The 15,215-nt window shown below is 36.0% G+C and overlaps 2 protein-coding genes across 4 annotated transcripts in view; both read right to left on the reverse strand.

The window, feature by feature from the left end:
• Window positions 1-446: 446 nt before the first annotated feature.
• Window positions 447-10,462, reverse strand: LOC113230407 (cilia- and flagella-associated protein 161-like). Of its 2 annotated transcripts, none has more exons than XM_026464318.1 (6): window positions 10,352-10,462; window positions 8,706-8,868; window positions 8,068-8,312; window positions 4,338-4,496; window positions 2,786-2,875; window positions 447-1,419 (listed from the first exon to the last, which is right to left on the reverse strand). In XM_026464318.1, the coding sequence occupies exons 1-6, from the start codon at window positions 10,445-10,447 to the stop codon at window positions 1,324-1,326; spliced, it is 849 nt and encodes a 282-aa protein (XP_026320103.1). In that variant the 5' UTR covers window positions 10,448-10,462; the 3' UTR covers window positions 447-1,323. The 2 variants fall into 2 exon arrangements, with proteins under 2 accessions (XP_026320103.1, XP_026320104.1); XM_026464319.1 differs by having other exon boundaries at window positions 8,706-8,816; window positions 10,391-10,438.
• A 1,928-nt stretch (window positions 10,463-12,390) lies between these two features.
• The window catches only part of LOC113230434 (cilia- and flagella-associated protein 161), a 28,901-nt gene continuing 26,076 nt past the window's right edge, over window positions 12,391-15,215 (reverse strand). For both annotated transcript variants that reach the window (XM_026464366.1, XM_026464367.1), the window contains exon 8: window positions 12,391-12,604. In XM_026464366.1, coding sequence (XP_026320151.1) covers window positions 12,494-12,604 — 111 coding nt within the window. In that variant the 3' untranslated portion in view covers window positions 12,391-12,493. The remainder of the gene's footprint in view (window positions 12,605-15,215) is intronic.

Genomic DNA, 15,215 nt, shown 5'->3' on the forward strand with positions numbered 1-15,215 from the left:
CGTAAACAAAGCCTCAATTGTTTCCGATGGAAGAGGATGTGAGACCAAAATAAAAAGCTTATTTGAGTAACTGAGATCGGATGCGTATAAATATATCGTTTTCACGATAAGTCTATACCCACGTCCTTTGAAATATCTGTCCCTCGCGCAGACATTCTGTTTAGCATCGGCGTTGAAAAGCCCCAAATTGATTCTGGTGATTTATGTGATTTGGAAAAATAAAAGACGGTCCCCTATAACTTTTAAACGTGTAGCGACCGACATCCTTCCCTATCTGATAAACGGTGAAGTGATAAAGCATCCCGAAAATAAAAGGGTCGACGTCAATAATCGTGTGGGTTCAAAATATGTAGTGAATAGAAAAATTTATTGCTACAATATTTTGTATATTTTCTTTATTCAAAAATTGCATCGAAATCAAACAAGTAATTGTCTAATGGAATAAATAGGGCGTGGAAGAAGTTGCAAATCTGCCAGGCACTCTGCCCAAATGGGACGAGCTTTACAATTTACAATGAATAGAAAACGTATAGAAAACACGACGCGACACTCGTCCAGGAGACGATATTTTATGAAAACTTTAACGAACTCTCGTTCGTAATGGAACGCAATTCAATAGGAAACGCTCCTTAGTGGTAGTGCTTGATACACCCACTTTAATTGTACTGTCTGGTAAACTTAAAAAGCAATTTCCTGAGTTTATCTACTCGCAGAAGCTGGGAGGCAGAAGTCTCTTTTAGAATAATTTTGTCAATTTATAAAGTTACGGGACTTCACTGTAAATGGATACGAAAATCAATTTGCAACCGGAATCCATTGAGATATGGATGTACAGTACAGCATAGCATCTCATCCACCTACTTATCCGAAATTCTCACCTGTCTGCGATGCCGGTGAAGTTTTTATAACTTCTACCTTGCATATTATATGGCGGCAAAAAATTGGATTTCCGTCAAAACCATTCTGGGATATTCATGATATTTTAGAGCAATTCTTATAACGAAGGGTATGACTTATTCATGTTCTCGGCAGACGCAATAAGTTGGAAGGCTGCTATCGTATAATAACGAGACAATAACGAACGTACCTACTGTCTGCGAGAATTCTCATCGTCTTCTGTTGTATCATTTATTTTCCACGATAATTAAGACCGACGCAACGGCGCACATGTTTTGAGACTTCAAATTCTAAGGCTCGTTAATAGAGGCTAGGCAGTAACGATTACAAATCAAAGCTGTTGTAAGTACTTAGAAACACATAACCTCCTTACGTCAGTAAGTATTATTAAAATAAAACAAATAGAACCATTAATAAAGTAGATATCTATGTGGTGGCTAACGGTACATAGAAATGCCAAATATTATTGGGAAGCTCCCGTCCGTACACGTCGAGGCAGGTTTTCACAAGGGGTGCAGACATCTGGAATAAGACATGATTAATATTTTATCATCAAGCGTCTTTCGCTAATATTTTATCTATTATTAAATAATCATAATAGCTCTTACTAAGCGTATGACAAAAGCGTGCCACGTTTGTACAGTAGAATACTTTGGAAATTATGTAATTTGAACTTCGTGATATTTATTGGAATCCCATTGCATATTTTTTATATAATGCTGAATGATGGGACGAACAAGTCATGCGCCTGGTGGTAAGCGACACGCCTGGTCATAACAGTTGCAGCGCCACTCACAAACTTTGAATCACAAAGTTCTCAGGAGCACTACTACCGTACCCGTCACCCAGAGATATAAGTTGACAACTCCCATGTGCATGTAATTACACTTACCCTTACCCTTCAAAACTGGAATGCAGTAATGCTCACATTACTGTCTGGCGGCAGAAATAGGTAAGGTTCCCTGGACGAACTCTTTCACAAGGCGCCCTACTGATACAAAACGAGAAGGATTAAGATATAGTCCGCTAAGCTGGTGACACGTGTGTTGAGGACTTCGCACCAGCACTAAGGAAAGTTTTGATCAATTTTATTTATTTTTATGGACAACTCAAGCTTGACCAAAAAATTGACTACGCCGAAATTATTTTCACAAAAAAAGATTTAATAGTTCCTAAGACTGTTTCCTTGTAATTTCTATTCTTTCGGATTTCCCCAATCTGTTCCTTTAAAAAAATCTGTATAGCTACGTGTAAATCAAATAATACAAGAAAGTATACGAAGATTGAACATCTCAAGTGGGCTCGAGATCAAACGGAACCTTACAGAATATGCAGACTGGCTCCCTACCGACCTATTCACTGTCATAACTTTAAGTAGCTTACCACTACAAAATTTTGTTTATTTATTTTCTGATGAGAATAAATAGTCAAGGTGGAATATATTTCTTCAGAGATTATGTCTGTTGGAGCGAAAAAGTGGAAAAAAAACAATATTTTTGGGTTATCGAAAGGGTTTTTTTAAGGTGTCAAGCGTCGGGTCGAACAAGTCGTGCGCCTGGTGGCTAGCGACGAGCGAGTGACAGAGTTTTAAATTGCAGAAACCTGACAGGCACTGTCACTGCGCCCAAACGTCCCAAAACCGCGTCCCAAGCCCCATGTGCCTGTAATTTCACCAGCATCCTTACCCTTCAAAACCGGAACACGGTAATGCTCACATTACTGCTTGGTTGCAGAAGTAAGGTAGCAGTACTTCCCTGGACAACTCTTTCACAAGGACCACGAAATAACGGTTTTCAGCAACATATCCGAATTTTAATTACCATTTCGAACAAGATATCACTATGGTCCTCCGCGGCGTGGTAAACATTTAATGAAGTTATAATTTTACCTTTCCATAGAATCCCGACGCCGAGAAACATGTGTTAATGCCTAAATTGACATTCGTCGCGCAGTGGTTTATTATTACATCTGTGTTTACCTGTAACGAGACACCTTTAAAAGTTTGTATGTGTACTAGTCTTAATTTATAACTCTCCTTGTCGTAACTAAGTAACGCATTTGCATTTCGGTAACTTTCGAGATTTTGGCAACTAAAGATTTGTCACCTAAAAAAGTCAATTACGCTAATATTGCTTAACAGTAAAACTGAAACTAAATAAGATATGGCGGTGTAGCGAGTCTAGCATGTTTGCCGTGACTGGAGTAGAATTCTTTCGCAATAATGCGAAAGAGACATTGGTCTTTTTTTAGAATAGTGAGCGATTCGGCCAATATAATTGTAAGGACAGTATGCGATACGTGCTACTTTGTAAGCGAACACTCCATTTTTAAATGTAAACAAATTAATTGTAATTATACTATTATTTATAATATTATTTACTTCATTAATAATAATAATTTTCGGTTAATCAAATTTAATTGTTATGTAACGTAATAAGTAATGTTAAATTTATTAATGGGTGTATACCTAATTTTTTTTTTAATTATTCATTATTTCTTTTATTATTTATTTATTAAAAAACCGATAAGAGGGGCTTGTGGATTTCGCTGGTCCCAGATATGTTAATACCTCGCTAAAAATGTCGATTACGTTAGTTATGGTACGGCAGGTAGTGCTGACATTCTATTACAGTTATTCGCGCAGGTATAGATATGCCTAAATAGGTACAACCTTTTCCTATATCAAGAGGTCCGAGGGAAAACCCAATAAGTAAAAGACAACGTGATTCTCCCAGATCCGATTCTAGAAATCTTTAACTTTAGAAATATAAGAACTTTGTTCTTATTACAAATCAATATAAATTCAACCTCATTTTTGCTAATTTTCTGTTTTTATTTTGTTTCTTTATTTCTTTTTTTACAAAATTCGGGGAGTATAACATTAGTAAATAAATAAGACTGTTTATTAAAAACAGAAAATGGCCAAAAATTAAGTTGACGTTAATGTTCACTGGAGGTGTCGCAGAAAGATGGTTTAAAAAATCTGAGACGTGTCTGTCTGTCGCGCAAAATTGACGTATCGTAGACTATCTCAACGTTGTCATGTGATTATTTAAACAATGAAAAGCTCAGTTCCCAGTGATAGAAAATTCTGGTGCATTTTCTGCACAAATCTCAGTAGTATGTCAAAAAAGGAACTATTTTGATGTGGGACACTATTCTTGATAAGCAACGACATTAAAGTCACGAAAATATTACGAACTACATGAAACACATTACGTATACTTATTGTCTAGAATAATACTTATTATTATCGATCTATTATAAATATCTATCTTGAAGAGTTGCCATTTTGCAGATGTAGCCTAATTACACCAAGGGTGCGACATCTGAGCTGCATTGTAGGGATATTTTTTATAAAAAATAATAATAAACGTCTTTATGTAAATATCTGAATTCTTTTATTTATGTACATTTCTATTAAAATTCACACAACTCACATGTACGGGTTCTCCTTCTTGTTCAAATCTGGTAAGGTCGGGTCTCTGTTTAGGTAGGACACGCCATCTAGTATTGCTTACGGGATGCTCGCTCAGGTAAAGAGGGTACGTTCCAATCAAACCAGGGATAGGGTTTGGGTCGTAGCGAATGTACAACGGCTGAAATCAAACACATTTTACCACATATTTCTGCAAGAAATATTTTGCTAACAAGAACCGAAATTCTTCCTTGAACATTATAACTCTCTCGTTTGATTGAATTTTTCAAACATTTTCCTGTGTTTTCTTTACGTATAAAGGTTTAGTCATAGTGTATAAATTAACTGGTAGTCTTTGTTTTTATATAAGTCTATGAATATGAATATCTTAGACTATGGAAACCAAATTTTTTTCCATCCTCTAAGATGAATATACACTGTAAAAACGTTTCTGGCGAAAAAAAGTCAGAAAACTAAACTATTGTAGAAAAATAAAATTACAACGTAAGATTTGACAATATGGCAATTTAGACGCTTAACGCTACGGTTACAACGCATGCGAATTCTGACGAAAATGTGTTCGGACGAATACATCCGAAATCGTCGTCAGAACGAAGCAGTTACTACTAAGACTCATAAATACGTACCTTATAATAAAACATTACATTACATGTTGCATATCGCACTGCTATCACAATAGTGTTGTAACTCAAAATATGTGAAATTTAATATAATATCATTACTGAACGTAAAATTTGATTCTCTGCACGTCAAAAAACCGTCGTTAGAATATTGTAAGAAACAATCAAAAGATATTTACTTAACTCGAAATGAGACACACTTTATATGAGCTATTTCTGGCCAAAATAATCCTCATTTAAAAACATGAAATTATTTTTTCCATTTTATTTTTAAATATATTTGAAAAATTGTTTAAGTATCGAATTCTCAGGTTTTAGCGATTGTTACACATAGGAAATGAAACTATTTTTCCGGATTTAAATCGCGTATATTTGTTTCTTCAATCAAACCGACGTTTCGGGCCCTTACAGGTCCCATGGTGGTCAATGTCAACGTGGTCACCAGTGATCAAGGGACCTGTAAGGCCGGAAACGTCGGTTTGTTTGAAAAAACAAATATATATATGCGATTTAAATCCGGAAAAATAGTTTCATTTTCTAAATTGTTTAAGTGTCTATAATAAATCATAACATATAAATTTTAATGATTTTTTTGCGGTAAGTGAGTAATTAGTTTTTCATCGATTCTGAAAAAATAATCTTTTGAGTTAATGTGCGATATATCACAATAAATCCGAACAAAACAAAACCACGTTTCATTCTCGTCAAATATGTTTTTCGCGATGGTGGCCGCCCGTCAGCGTTCCGTTGATACGATTATGATGATATCGATTTACTTCTTATTTCGATAAAACTAATTCTTATGAATCAATGTAAGTCTTCTAATAAAACAAAATATATTAATGTTAAGTTTCGCTAACATGATGGATAAAATGTAAACATTAAATTTAATTTAGGAAATGAAACTATTTTTCCGGATTTAAATCACGGTTAAACATGGGACCTGTAAAGGGCCCGAAACGTTGGTTTGTTTGAAACAAAAATATACGCAATTTAAATCCGGAAAAATAGTTTCATTAAATTTAATTACTTGTGTAATTAATGTAAACCCAACATCTAAATAAATTCAAAATTGTACTTAATGCTAATGCTCAGTTCTGTAACTTTCACGCACTTTTGCCAAGAAATATCTCTGTTATGATCATTTTTGTCTCTCATATCCCACAAACACCTGTTCTCGTACAGAACACTTGTCAATTTATCGTTATACACGGTGAAATAACTAAAACACTCGAAATGCAAAACACGAAAACACCCAAATCTAACACAGGTCGCACGAAAATGTCAAGCGTTCAACTGGTTCTGACGACGTTGTGCATGTTCTGGCGTATTCGTCGCTACCAGTGTACACTCACATCATTGTCCCACAGTCTCATTGAAAAACTGGTGTTTGTTTGTTGAAATGAATTCGTCATAATCGTCAAAACACATTTTCGTTACAACTCGCACCCATAGTAATCGTAGCCTTAGCTTGTCCCGAAAGACGAAAAACTTTACTACTACTGGATATCCTCTACGCACGACGTGTCATTCCATTCATAGACATCTGGCATAACCTGGGTAACAATCGGCGAGCACCTTACGCTGATTGACAAATCCTTTCACCACGTTGGCAAGCATTAGATATAGTGTATGCTATGTATGAAGAAGATACCACCAAGCTACTCTACCTACAATACAATTTAAGATACAATTTTTTTTGTGAAAATAGTCCACTAGTTTGTTATTATAAATTAAGTAAATTGAAATTAGAAACTATCAACACTTTTATAAACACCTTCAAAAAGCACTCTAAATACTTAAATCCTCCATTCTTCTTCTTTATATTAAACTGCCTCTGTGACCAAACGGTTACCATGGTGGTTTGCCACGGGTTCGATTCCCGGGTCGGAAGAAATATTTGAATGGTCTACATTTATTTCTAGTGTGTGTAACTTGTGGTTGTCTATGTGTATGTTCATGGCACCTGCGACATAGGGTTTCCCTAGTGTGGGGTTATGAATGTGTGCGTTATTTATTTAATTAATATTATAATTGTAAGTCAATGATTGCTACTGAACATTCAAGTTTACGTAGGCCATAACTAGTTTCTGTATTCTGATACCGAAATACGAAGATCTATCTTCGTAGGTAATTACGAGGGTATAGTGTTCGCACGCAATATTAAATTCTGTAATATAAAAACAGACCCCTAAAATATTGCAAATTCAATTCAAAATAGTTTAGCATAAATAGAAAGCATTTCGTTTATCGGAGATTGATCAGGCCAGGGCCAAGGACGCAACACAGGCCGACATATCGCTGACTTTATTATTTATGAATTACTCGTAATTAACGTAAGAGTAAAATTCGCATATAAACTGTATCGATTTAGATGTTCACTAAATTAAAACTTTTATAAATGTATATCAACTTTTAGTAACTAATTACAAATTTGCACAGAGGGTTCTAAGTCAAGCACAAGTTTGGGTATTTTAATACGACTACACCTTTTTTGTTGCATCCTGTATACATACATTTTCATGTTAGAAAGTAATTACTGCAGCAACAACCTAAAAACTATGAAACATATTTTACCAAGTTTTTACTTAATGAGAAACTAAGACGATGAGATAATGGGAAACTAAGAAATTACATCTCGTACAATAGAATAATAATGGGATACCAGTCTACGCAGCTATTTACAAAGCACAGGCCACATCGCGAGCGAAGCTGAACTAAGTTAACTTTAGATCACGAAGTTAAAAATATTCCTTGTTTTGAGATTATACGAGTATTAAGTATCATAATATTCTAATCAATTCTTCATATAGCGACAATTAAAGAACAAATTTGTAAATCCAAAGTATAATAATAATAACACGCACACACTCATAGCCCCGCACTAGGGGACCCTGTATCGCGGGTGCCATGGACACACACATAGACAACCACAAATTACACCAAAACTCACGAGAGAAATAAATATAGGCCATACAAATAACACCATTTCTCAATACAATTTCTCACGGCGCGGGAATCGAGTCAGAGACCTCTGCGTGGCAGTCCGACATCGTAACCGTTCGGCCACAGAGGCAGTTCAGAATATAATATTAATGACTAAAAATTTACCTTTTTTCTTTCAATAGACGAGGAGAGCGTTAAAAGAAATTCTTGGTTGTATTTTAAATATTCTTTTTCTCTATTGCAATAATCAGAGCTAGTGACAACGAAGGTGCTTCTCGCGTAAGGGGTTTTGTCGGGAAATGCTGCTATAGTACACCCATCTTCTAATTCTTGGGAATAGTCAATATCGTTAGACGATATGCGGCCTCCGAGAAGAAGGCCCTTATTATCTGGTTGTGATGGACGTAGCCCTGTTAAGTCGCAAACAACGTAAGCAGAAATTATTTTGACAGTACTCTTAGAGCTCTTAGAGCCAATTGCAAATTAGAGCCAATCGGGCGAATGTCAACTTTGGAGTGCCAGGTCGAGAAAACCTGTTCTTGTCTTATCATATTAATTTTCTGCGCGCAGATTGCGGGACACATGGGCAGCCCTCACACCTCACCTCCTAAAATCTAGGCTCGCGTTCAAATACTTCGCCTGAAGTAGAATAGAAGATCTACACAAGTAGTCGAAAGATAAAGATAACAATACAAAATGAAGTGGTTAGGTGATCTGGCCACGAGCTCTTGGCAAAGATCTAAAATACACACACTCGCATTAGATATTCATTAACAAAATCTTTTATTATAATACTTATTTACCAGAGACGTAAGGTGCCAACAGACAGATTTTCGATCCAAAGTTGAAACTGCCAGTAGATTGTGTCAAATCAGCAGGCTTCAACAAATTCTTTGACATCTTGCGAAAACGCGCCAACATCAAACCACCTTTTTTCATTTGATCGAGAAACAAGTTTAATTTATGCTGTAAATAAAAGTAAAATCAGTAAAATATTAACTATTAGTCGTCCCACTAACTGACACGTGTATTCTGCAGGAAGAGTTTATTAGGTTGATACTTAGTCCTATTTGGTCAGAAGCTTGGTTTCAACTGGTTTTATCAACATTCTCGTCAAACTTCCAGAGTTCTTCATCGTTAAAGACAAAATATATGGGCACATTGTTATATAAGAAAAACAAGAACCAAGAAACAACAAGAAAATTTACTATCCCTTCATAATACCACATGAGGCACCGAATATAAATAAAATATAAAGGTACAATTAGAAAAATATATAATGGGTGAATTTCCTTAACATTTCACTTTATATTATAAGCCAATATTTTTTTTGCTTACCTACATCGTTACTGCCTGTATCATATCGCACCTCCGCTTCGATGGAACAGCGTCTTATTTACATTTGCGGAAATTTACAGTGAAACGAGTTAAAAGTAGATTTTTTTTAGGACTATGGTACATTTAAAGCGCTCATTGTGCGGTTGCACACGGCACCTTTTAGCAGCGATGTAAACGCGATGCAGTCGCTAATCGTCTACCTTTACACACGCACGCGATTTTAAGCAATAATGCCAACGCGATGCAAGCGCGCAACTGCATCGATGCAATCGCTTATAAATCCCAAGTGTAGCGATGCAATCGCACGTGTCACGAACGCGCGTTTGCATCGCTATTAAAACTCGCCGTGTGTTTGTGCCACTCATAGATGGTATACTATTTCAATAAGCATTTTGTCCTCTATGGAAAAGTGATTTATGAATAATGTGAGTAAATTTTTTAGAACTCTGTTTTTGCCTCAGAGGATAGAAAAAAAAAAAAGTAATTTAAGGTTATTAGAAATTTCATTCTCAAGTAATTTTTAAATTTTTTGCAGTCAAGCAAATCTGTATGTCACCGTAGGTACGATATGTAATGTGGATACCTACGTATCCAATAGCGTATAAAAGAAATAATTATAGTTAGCCTATACATATATATAGTCCCATTGCTGGGGACAGGATTTCTCTCATAATGAGAGGACTTGGGCTGTAGTTCCCACGCAGGTTCAATTCGGGTTGGGAACTTCACATACATTATTAAATTACTTTGCAGATGTGTGCAGTTTTCCTCACGGTGTTTTCCTTCACCGTAAAAGCTCATGGTAAAACTCGGAGGTAAACCCCGGATTCGAAACCACGATCATCAGCTTGAAAGGCGGTTGGTCAAACCGTTAGGCTACCACGACTTTATATCTAATAACGTACAGTGAACTAATAAAAAGAATGTCAAAGCGAGCAGCTATAAAAAAGTCAGCCATCTCCTTATGGCTATGGACCGTGAAGAGTGGAGGAGGCTACACCAACAAGAGCCTGGCTCTTAAACAAGACGATGTGTCTAATACATATAATAATAGGTACTTGTACTATCTGTATCCATAATATAATTAAAATAACTGCAATCCGTTACTCACCTCCTCTAACTTTGAAGCTTCAAACCAATTACCGACGCGTACTCGGTTGGAGTAAGTGATTTGTTTATTTTCGTCAAAACACGGCTTAAACATCATATTTGCTTGTTAAAAATACACCGAAATAATATTACAAACGTAAAATCAAAAAAACGAGGAAAACATACACTGCTATAAAGAACGACAAGTTTCAAGATTTTGTTAAGTCAAATTGACTTTAGACCTTTTTTCCATCCTCTAAGCTTTAGACTGACTACATAAGTCATAGTTTTGTCAAATCAACATTTAAATAAATTTCGCCGTTTTATCTTAGACTATGGAAACTATTTTTTCCATCCTCTAAGCGTTTTATAGACAAAAGTGAATGACTGAAACTCTAACCGTGAAAAGTTAAGAAAAAAGAAAAAATATATTAAAGAAAGGAGCATTTCTTTGTATAGCTAATTTACCCAGACTCTTTGGTGCTTAAGTAATTTATTTCCTCAAATATGTACATGTTCAAAGAGCTACGGTGTATAGTAGTTGTTGATATTCCCAGCATAGTTGGGAGCATTTCTTAGGAAACCCGCAAAAAGGACCGCTAACTAAATAGTAGTTTACTTTGGAATGTTAGACTCCGCACATAGACAGCGACAAGAATTTAAGGTACCTACATTCTTCAAGCCGAAAAATAATAATATTATATATTATATATGGAAGAAGAGTTTAGTTCGATTTATAGCGGCAGCCTGCACCGCTGGGAATTTTCCAATAATGTGCAGACTATGAAATTATATAAAAAGTCGTAATAAAGTGCTTTCGAAGTGCTTTCGAATGTGCCTCCTCGGTTACCATGCTAGTCTGCCACGCAGAGGTCTCCGATTCGATTGCCGGGTGAAATTTTTGTAAGGCCTACATTTATTTATCTCGTGAGTTTGGGTATAATTTGTGGCTGTCTATTGTGTGTGTCCAAGGCACCCGCGATACAGGGATATATGGTCACGTTATGTATACTAATTATTGTAGAGAAGATTCAAGAAATTATTTGAAGAGGTATGTAGTCTCAAAGCTGCATTTTTTTACAACAAGTCAAGCGCCTCATGATAATTTATATTTATTTATTTATTTGTATTCAGGTTACAAAGACCCATAAATACATACCTTATAGACTAACATACATAATAATACAGTAAAACACTCATATAATATATATGTACCTCAAGGAAAAACATACATACATTATAATAAAACAGTATTTCTTACTAATCTACACGAATTGCACTTGTCTGCTACGTGTGGCGCAATCTGATGTCAGGTAACCTGCCGCGGAATCGTCGATACATGACACCCTTCGGCCAAATCTCTTCCTTGATGAAAGTCGATATATGTTCGGTCGGCACTCTTATCACAAACGAATTAATGCGGAATTCCAACCGCTCGACTCTCAAGGTGTATTTGGCTTTATGTCTGATGTACTCCGCTATCTCCTCAGACTTCGTGGAGCAATGCAGTCGTGACAGGTGCAGGGGCTGACATGCACACGCGTGACGTTTCCGCCGGAACGGAGGTGCGGGCAGCAGGCGCGGAGCACCACGCGTGACGGCAGCAGCGATCGGTAACGCGACCTTTTGTGCCTACTCGACACTGCTGATGGATGCATTTTGCGCCCCACGTCGCGTGTTTATATTAGAGGCTTCTGGGACCTACATACCGTAGCAGCGTTGCTTAATAACGCAACTTGGGCACGCAGCTCACTTATGGTGTTATCTGAAGCCTCCAATTTAAACTGCAACTCGGCCAGCCTTGATTTCAGGGAAGTCACATTTTTCAGCAGCCTGGTGACATCGACGTGGTCGAAGCGATAAGCGGCACGCCTGTCCATAACAGTTATAGTGTGCCACATAGAGCTTTAAATCACAAAGATTGCGCCCGTCACTTGGAGACATAATTTGACAAGTCCCATGAGCCAGTAACATTACCATTGCTAAAATTTGCATTGAGCCAGCTATGGCCTTAACCTTAGTAGAAATGATACTCGCCGTTCCTAATAGCTTAATACTTACGGATATTAATTAATAAACAAGTGAAGTAGACTTCAAATTTCAATTCACTTTTTAATTAAGAAGATCGTCCCAAAAGGAGAAACAAACAAAAAACGTAACAATTTCAGTCTTTGTCTTGCTTTTTTGTTTCAACATCACTAACTAGGGCAAAAACATTCTCAGCAGTAAACTTCTTGTGAATATTGAGGTAATTACGACAAGTTACTCCACATTCCTGAAATTATATAAAAACTCATCAAAAATAACCTTGTATGTTTAGTTATTCGTCAAGATGGAAGCACATTCCGGATTATAAAAGTTGTTAGAACCACTAACACTTAACTAAGTCATTAAGCTAGAGATGATTAATATAATATATAGCTCAAATTATAACGTTAAATTGAAAAAATATTATAGCAATTATAATTTGAAAGACATAAAGGTGCTAAAATTATAACTAAATTTTTTTTCACTTTGGATTGGAGTAGGTACGTTAAGAAAATTAAACCAAATGCCATCTAGCGACATAATTTTCCAATATTTCAATGGCATACCATCAATCTATCCGTGCTTCACTTACGCAGCTAACAAACAAAATCCTTCTTCGTTCCGTGTTATCTCCCTTAATATTTCATAGATGGCACTATATTCTACATGAAAATTGCTGCTCTTGTCATTGGTTGAAACAATTATAACGTGAAATACTTTCACATATTATTTGTAGCATTTAACGTTTGGCGAAACGCGAAATAGCTGATTGGTTTATTGATGTTAAATTTCATGTTTGAGTACGCTAAGCACTAATGCTATATTTAGCACTTAGCAAGTACATATTATAATTGTAGTTATGTTATATAAATTATAATTTTGGTTACGTTTTAATGTGATTTTGAGCTAATGGTGGAACGTTAGCAAAATTTCGTCTGGTAAAGCGATTTAAATTAAGATATGATTAAGTACTTGGATTTATTTTAGTTTAGCGTTTGTATAATTAATAAGTCGTTGTAATATTTGTATATAAAAGTACGAGTGTGTGCGTTATTATTAATTATTATGATTGTAATTAACTGTAAATAACCAGTGTAAAGTTTTGTGCAAATTCTAAATAGTAAATTGTTAAAGTATGAAGGGAAACTCATTGATTTATCGTTTATAACCTGTAACCACCATATCATGTAATACTGACAAAACAAATGAAATCGGTCGTAACTAACCATAAAAAGCTGTAAACTAATATAATAACGCTCACACTCTCAAACTATTCTATAGATAGACCATAGATGCTATAAATAACAAGTTGGCGCACGTCAACTATTTCACGTTTCTTTCCATTCGTTACATTATCACACGACCTTGAGCTGCTAAAAATTATAATTTTAGCACTTTAAATAGCGCGTTACAAAAATTTAGCATTTAGCGTGCTATGCGAATATAGCAGTTAATCTCATCTCTACATTAAGCTAGAAGATGGCAACAGCGTCTCTGTTTGTATCAGATTGCGGCAAAAGTATTTGCCAGAACTGTTATATTATTTTTAAGAAAAAAATAATGGACACAATTTGGCCTCTAAGGACACTCATGCAGAACATTAGGAGACATTAAACAATGATGTAGGTATAGACGAGGCATTGAGTACATAACCCGAAATAGAGACGAAATGTCATTTAATTTGTTTGAAAACTATGCTGCCAAAAACATTACGGTGACAACTGCGCTCCGATTGGCCAGCCCGAATTCGCAAAAATATACGGGCGTCATCAATTGTTTCACTTCATTCGACCTATTTAACCTAAGCTTTGCTATAATGGACGAAAATTGAAAAATTACATATTTAATTACCGATGAAATATGATTCCGTTTGTTTTGTAATTAGATATTTTTCTGTTTTTCCCACGCCACCGGATGGAACAGCCTCCATTGTTAGAGATATTATCTTTATTACAATAAATACAGAATATTTTTGGAATATACGGAGACGTACACAGGTCAGTTATTGGCGCTGTACTATTTCAGCTTTCTAATTTGTGATTTCAGTGCAAACGAGAGTTGATATTCAAAAGTGATATAAGGCCCATTTGTCTGATGAGTTGCCAGGGATGAAAGGCCTTTATTTCGTCTCTATTTCTGGTTATATACTGGATGAGTCGAGGCCAACAGTATATATACAAAATGTATCCCATGCTACTATAGATGTAGAATCATCTAAAATTTCGTAAATAGCATACATGTACATATATATTACGAACCCTATACCCCACCTACGGCGGGGTCGGGCTCGGCCTGCGGCGCGTAGTCGGTTTCAGATTACGGAGTTTGCTTATGCTCTTCGTTGGCACAGTGATTAAGTACCGATCCCTGATTTGAACCAAAAAAATATTTTTAAATTGTTTCTGGTCAGGATATTCTGGGTATTGCCCTCAGAATTATCGTTACTCATACTCATACTCATAGTACAGTAAATTCCCTACTTTGAAATCAGAAATTTGGAGTGATTGTCTGGCATTTTTTCCTTAAACTTCTCTTTTTGGCATAGCTTCCAAGAAAAAAGAATCTAACAGAGAGACGGTCAAGATACAACAACGCTATAAGTACCTTATTTCCACTACATCGGGAAGTATGCCTTACATTTTGAACAATTGTGAAATCTTGTACCGTAATAGAGTCTCCGTATACTACCTACGTAAGGTAGCGTGCAGACGCTTCGGGCTTCGCCCTCCGCTACACCTCGGCCCACGGTCGTAAAAAGTAAATTTTGACTGCAAATTATTATTAAACACCCATAGAGATCCCCACATGCCGATTTTCAGCTGAATTAGAGCAAATTTTCATCTGCCGCCAAAAAGTTT

The sequence above is a fragment of the Hyposmocoma kahamanoa genome, unplaced genomic scaffold (genome assembly GCF_003589595.1).
Source record: "Hyposmocoma kahamanoa isolate Upper Pololo Valley unplaced genomic scaffold, ASM358959v1 63, whole genome shotgun sequence".
Lineage (NCBI taxonomy): Eukaryota > Metazoa > Arthropoda > Insecta > Lepidoptera > Cosmopterigidae > Hyposmocoma > Hyposmocoma kahamanoa.

Coding starts and splice junctions, on each gene's coding strand:
- LOC113230407 (XM_026464318.1), bottom strand. CDS start 10,447: ATGATGTTTAAGCCGTGTTTTGACGAAAATAAACAAATCACTTACTCC. Junction 8,313..8,705: donor GTTGGCACCTTACGTCTCTG/GTAAATAAGTAT, acceptor GCGACTTAACAG/GGCTACGTCCATCACAACCA. Junction 1,420..2,785: donor CGTCGGGATTCTATGGAAAG/GTAAAATTATAA, acceptor GTCTTATTCCAG/ATGTCTGCACCCCTTGTGAA.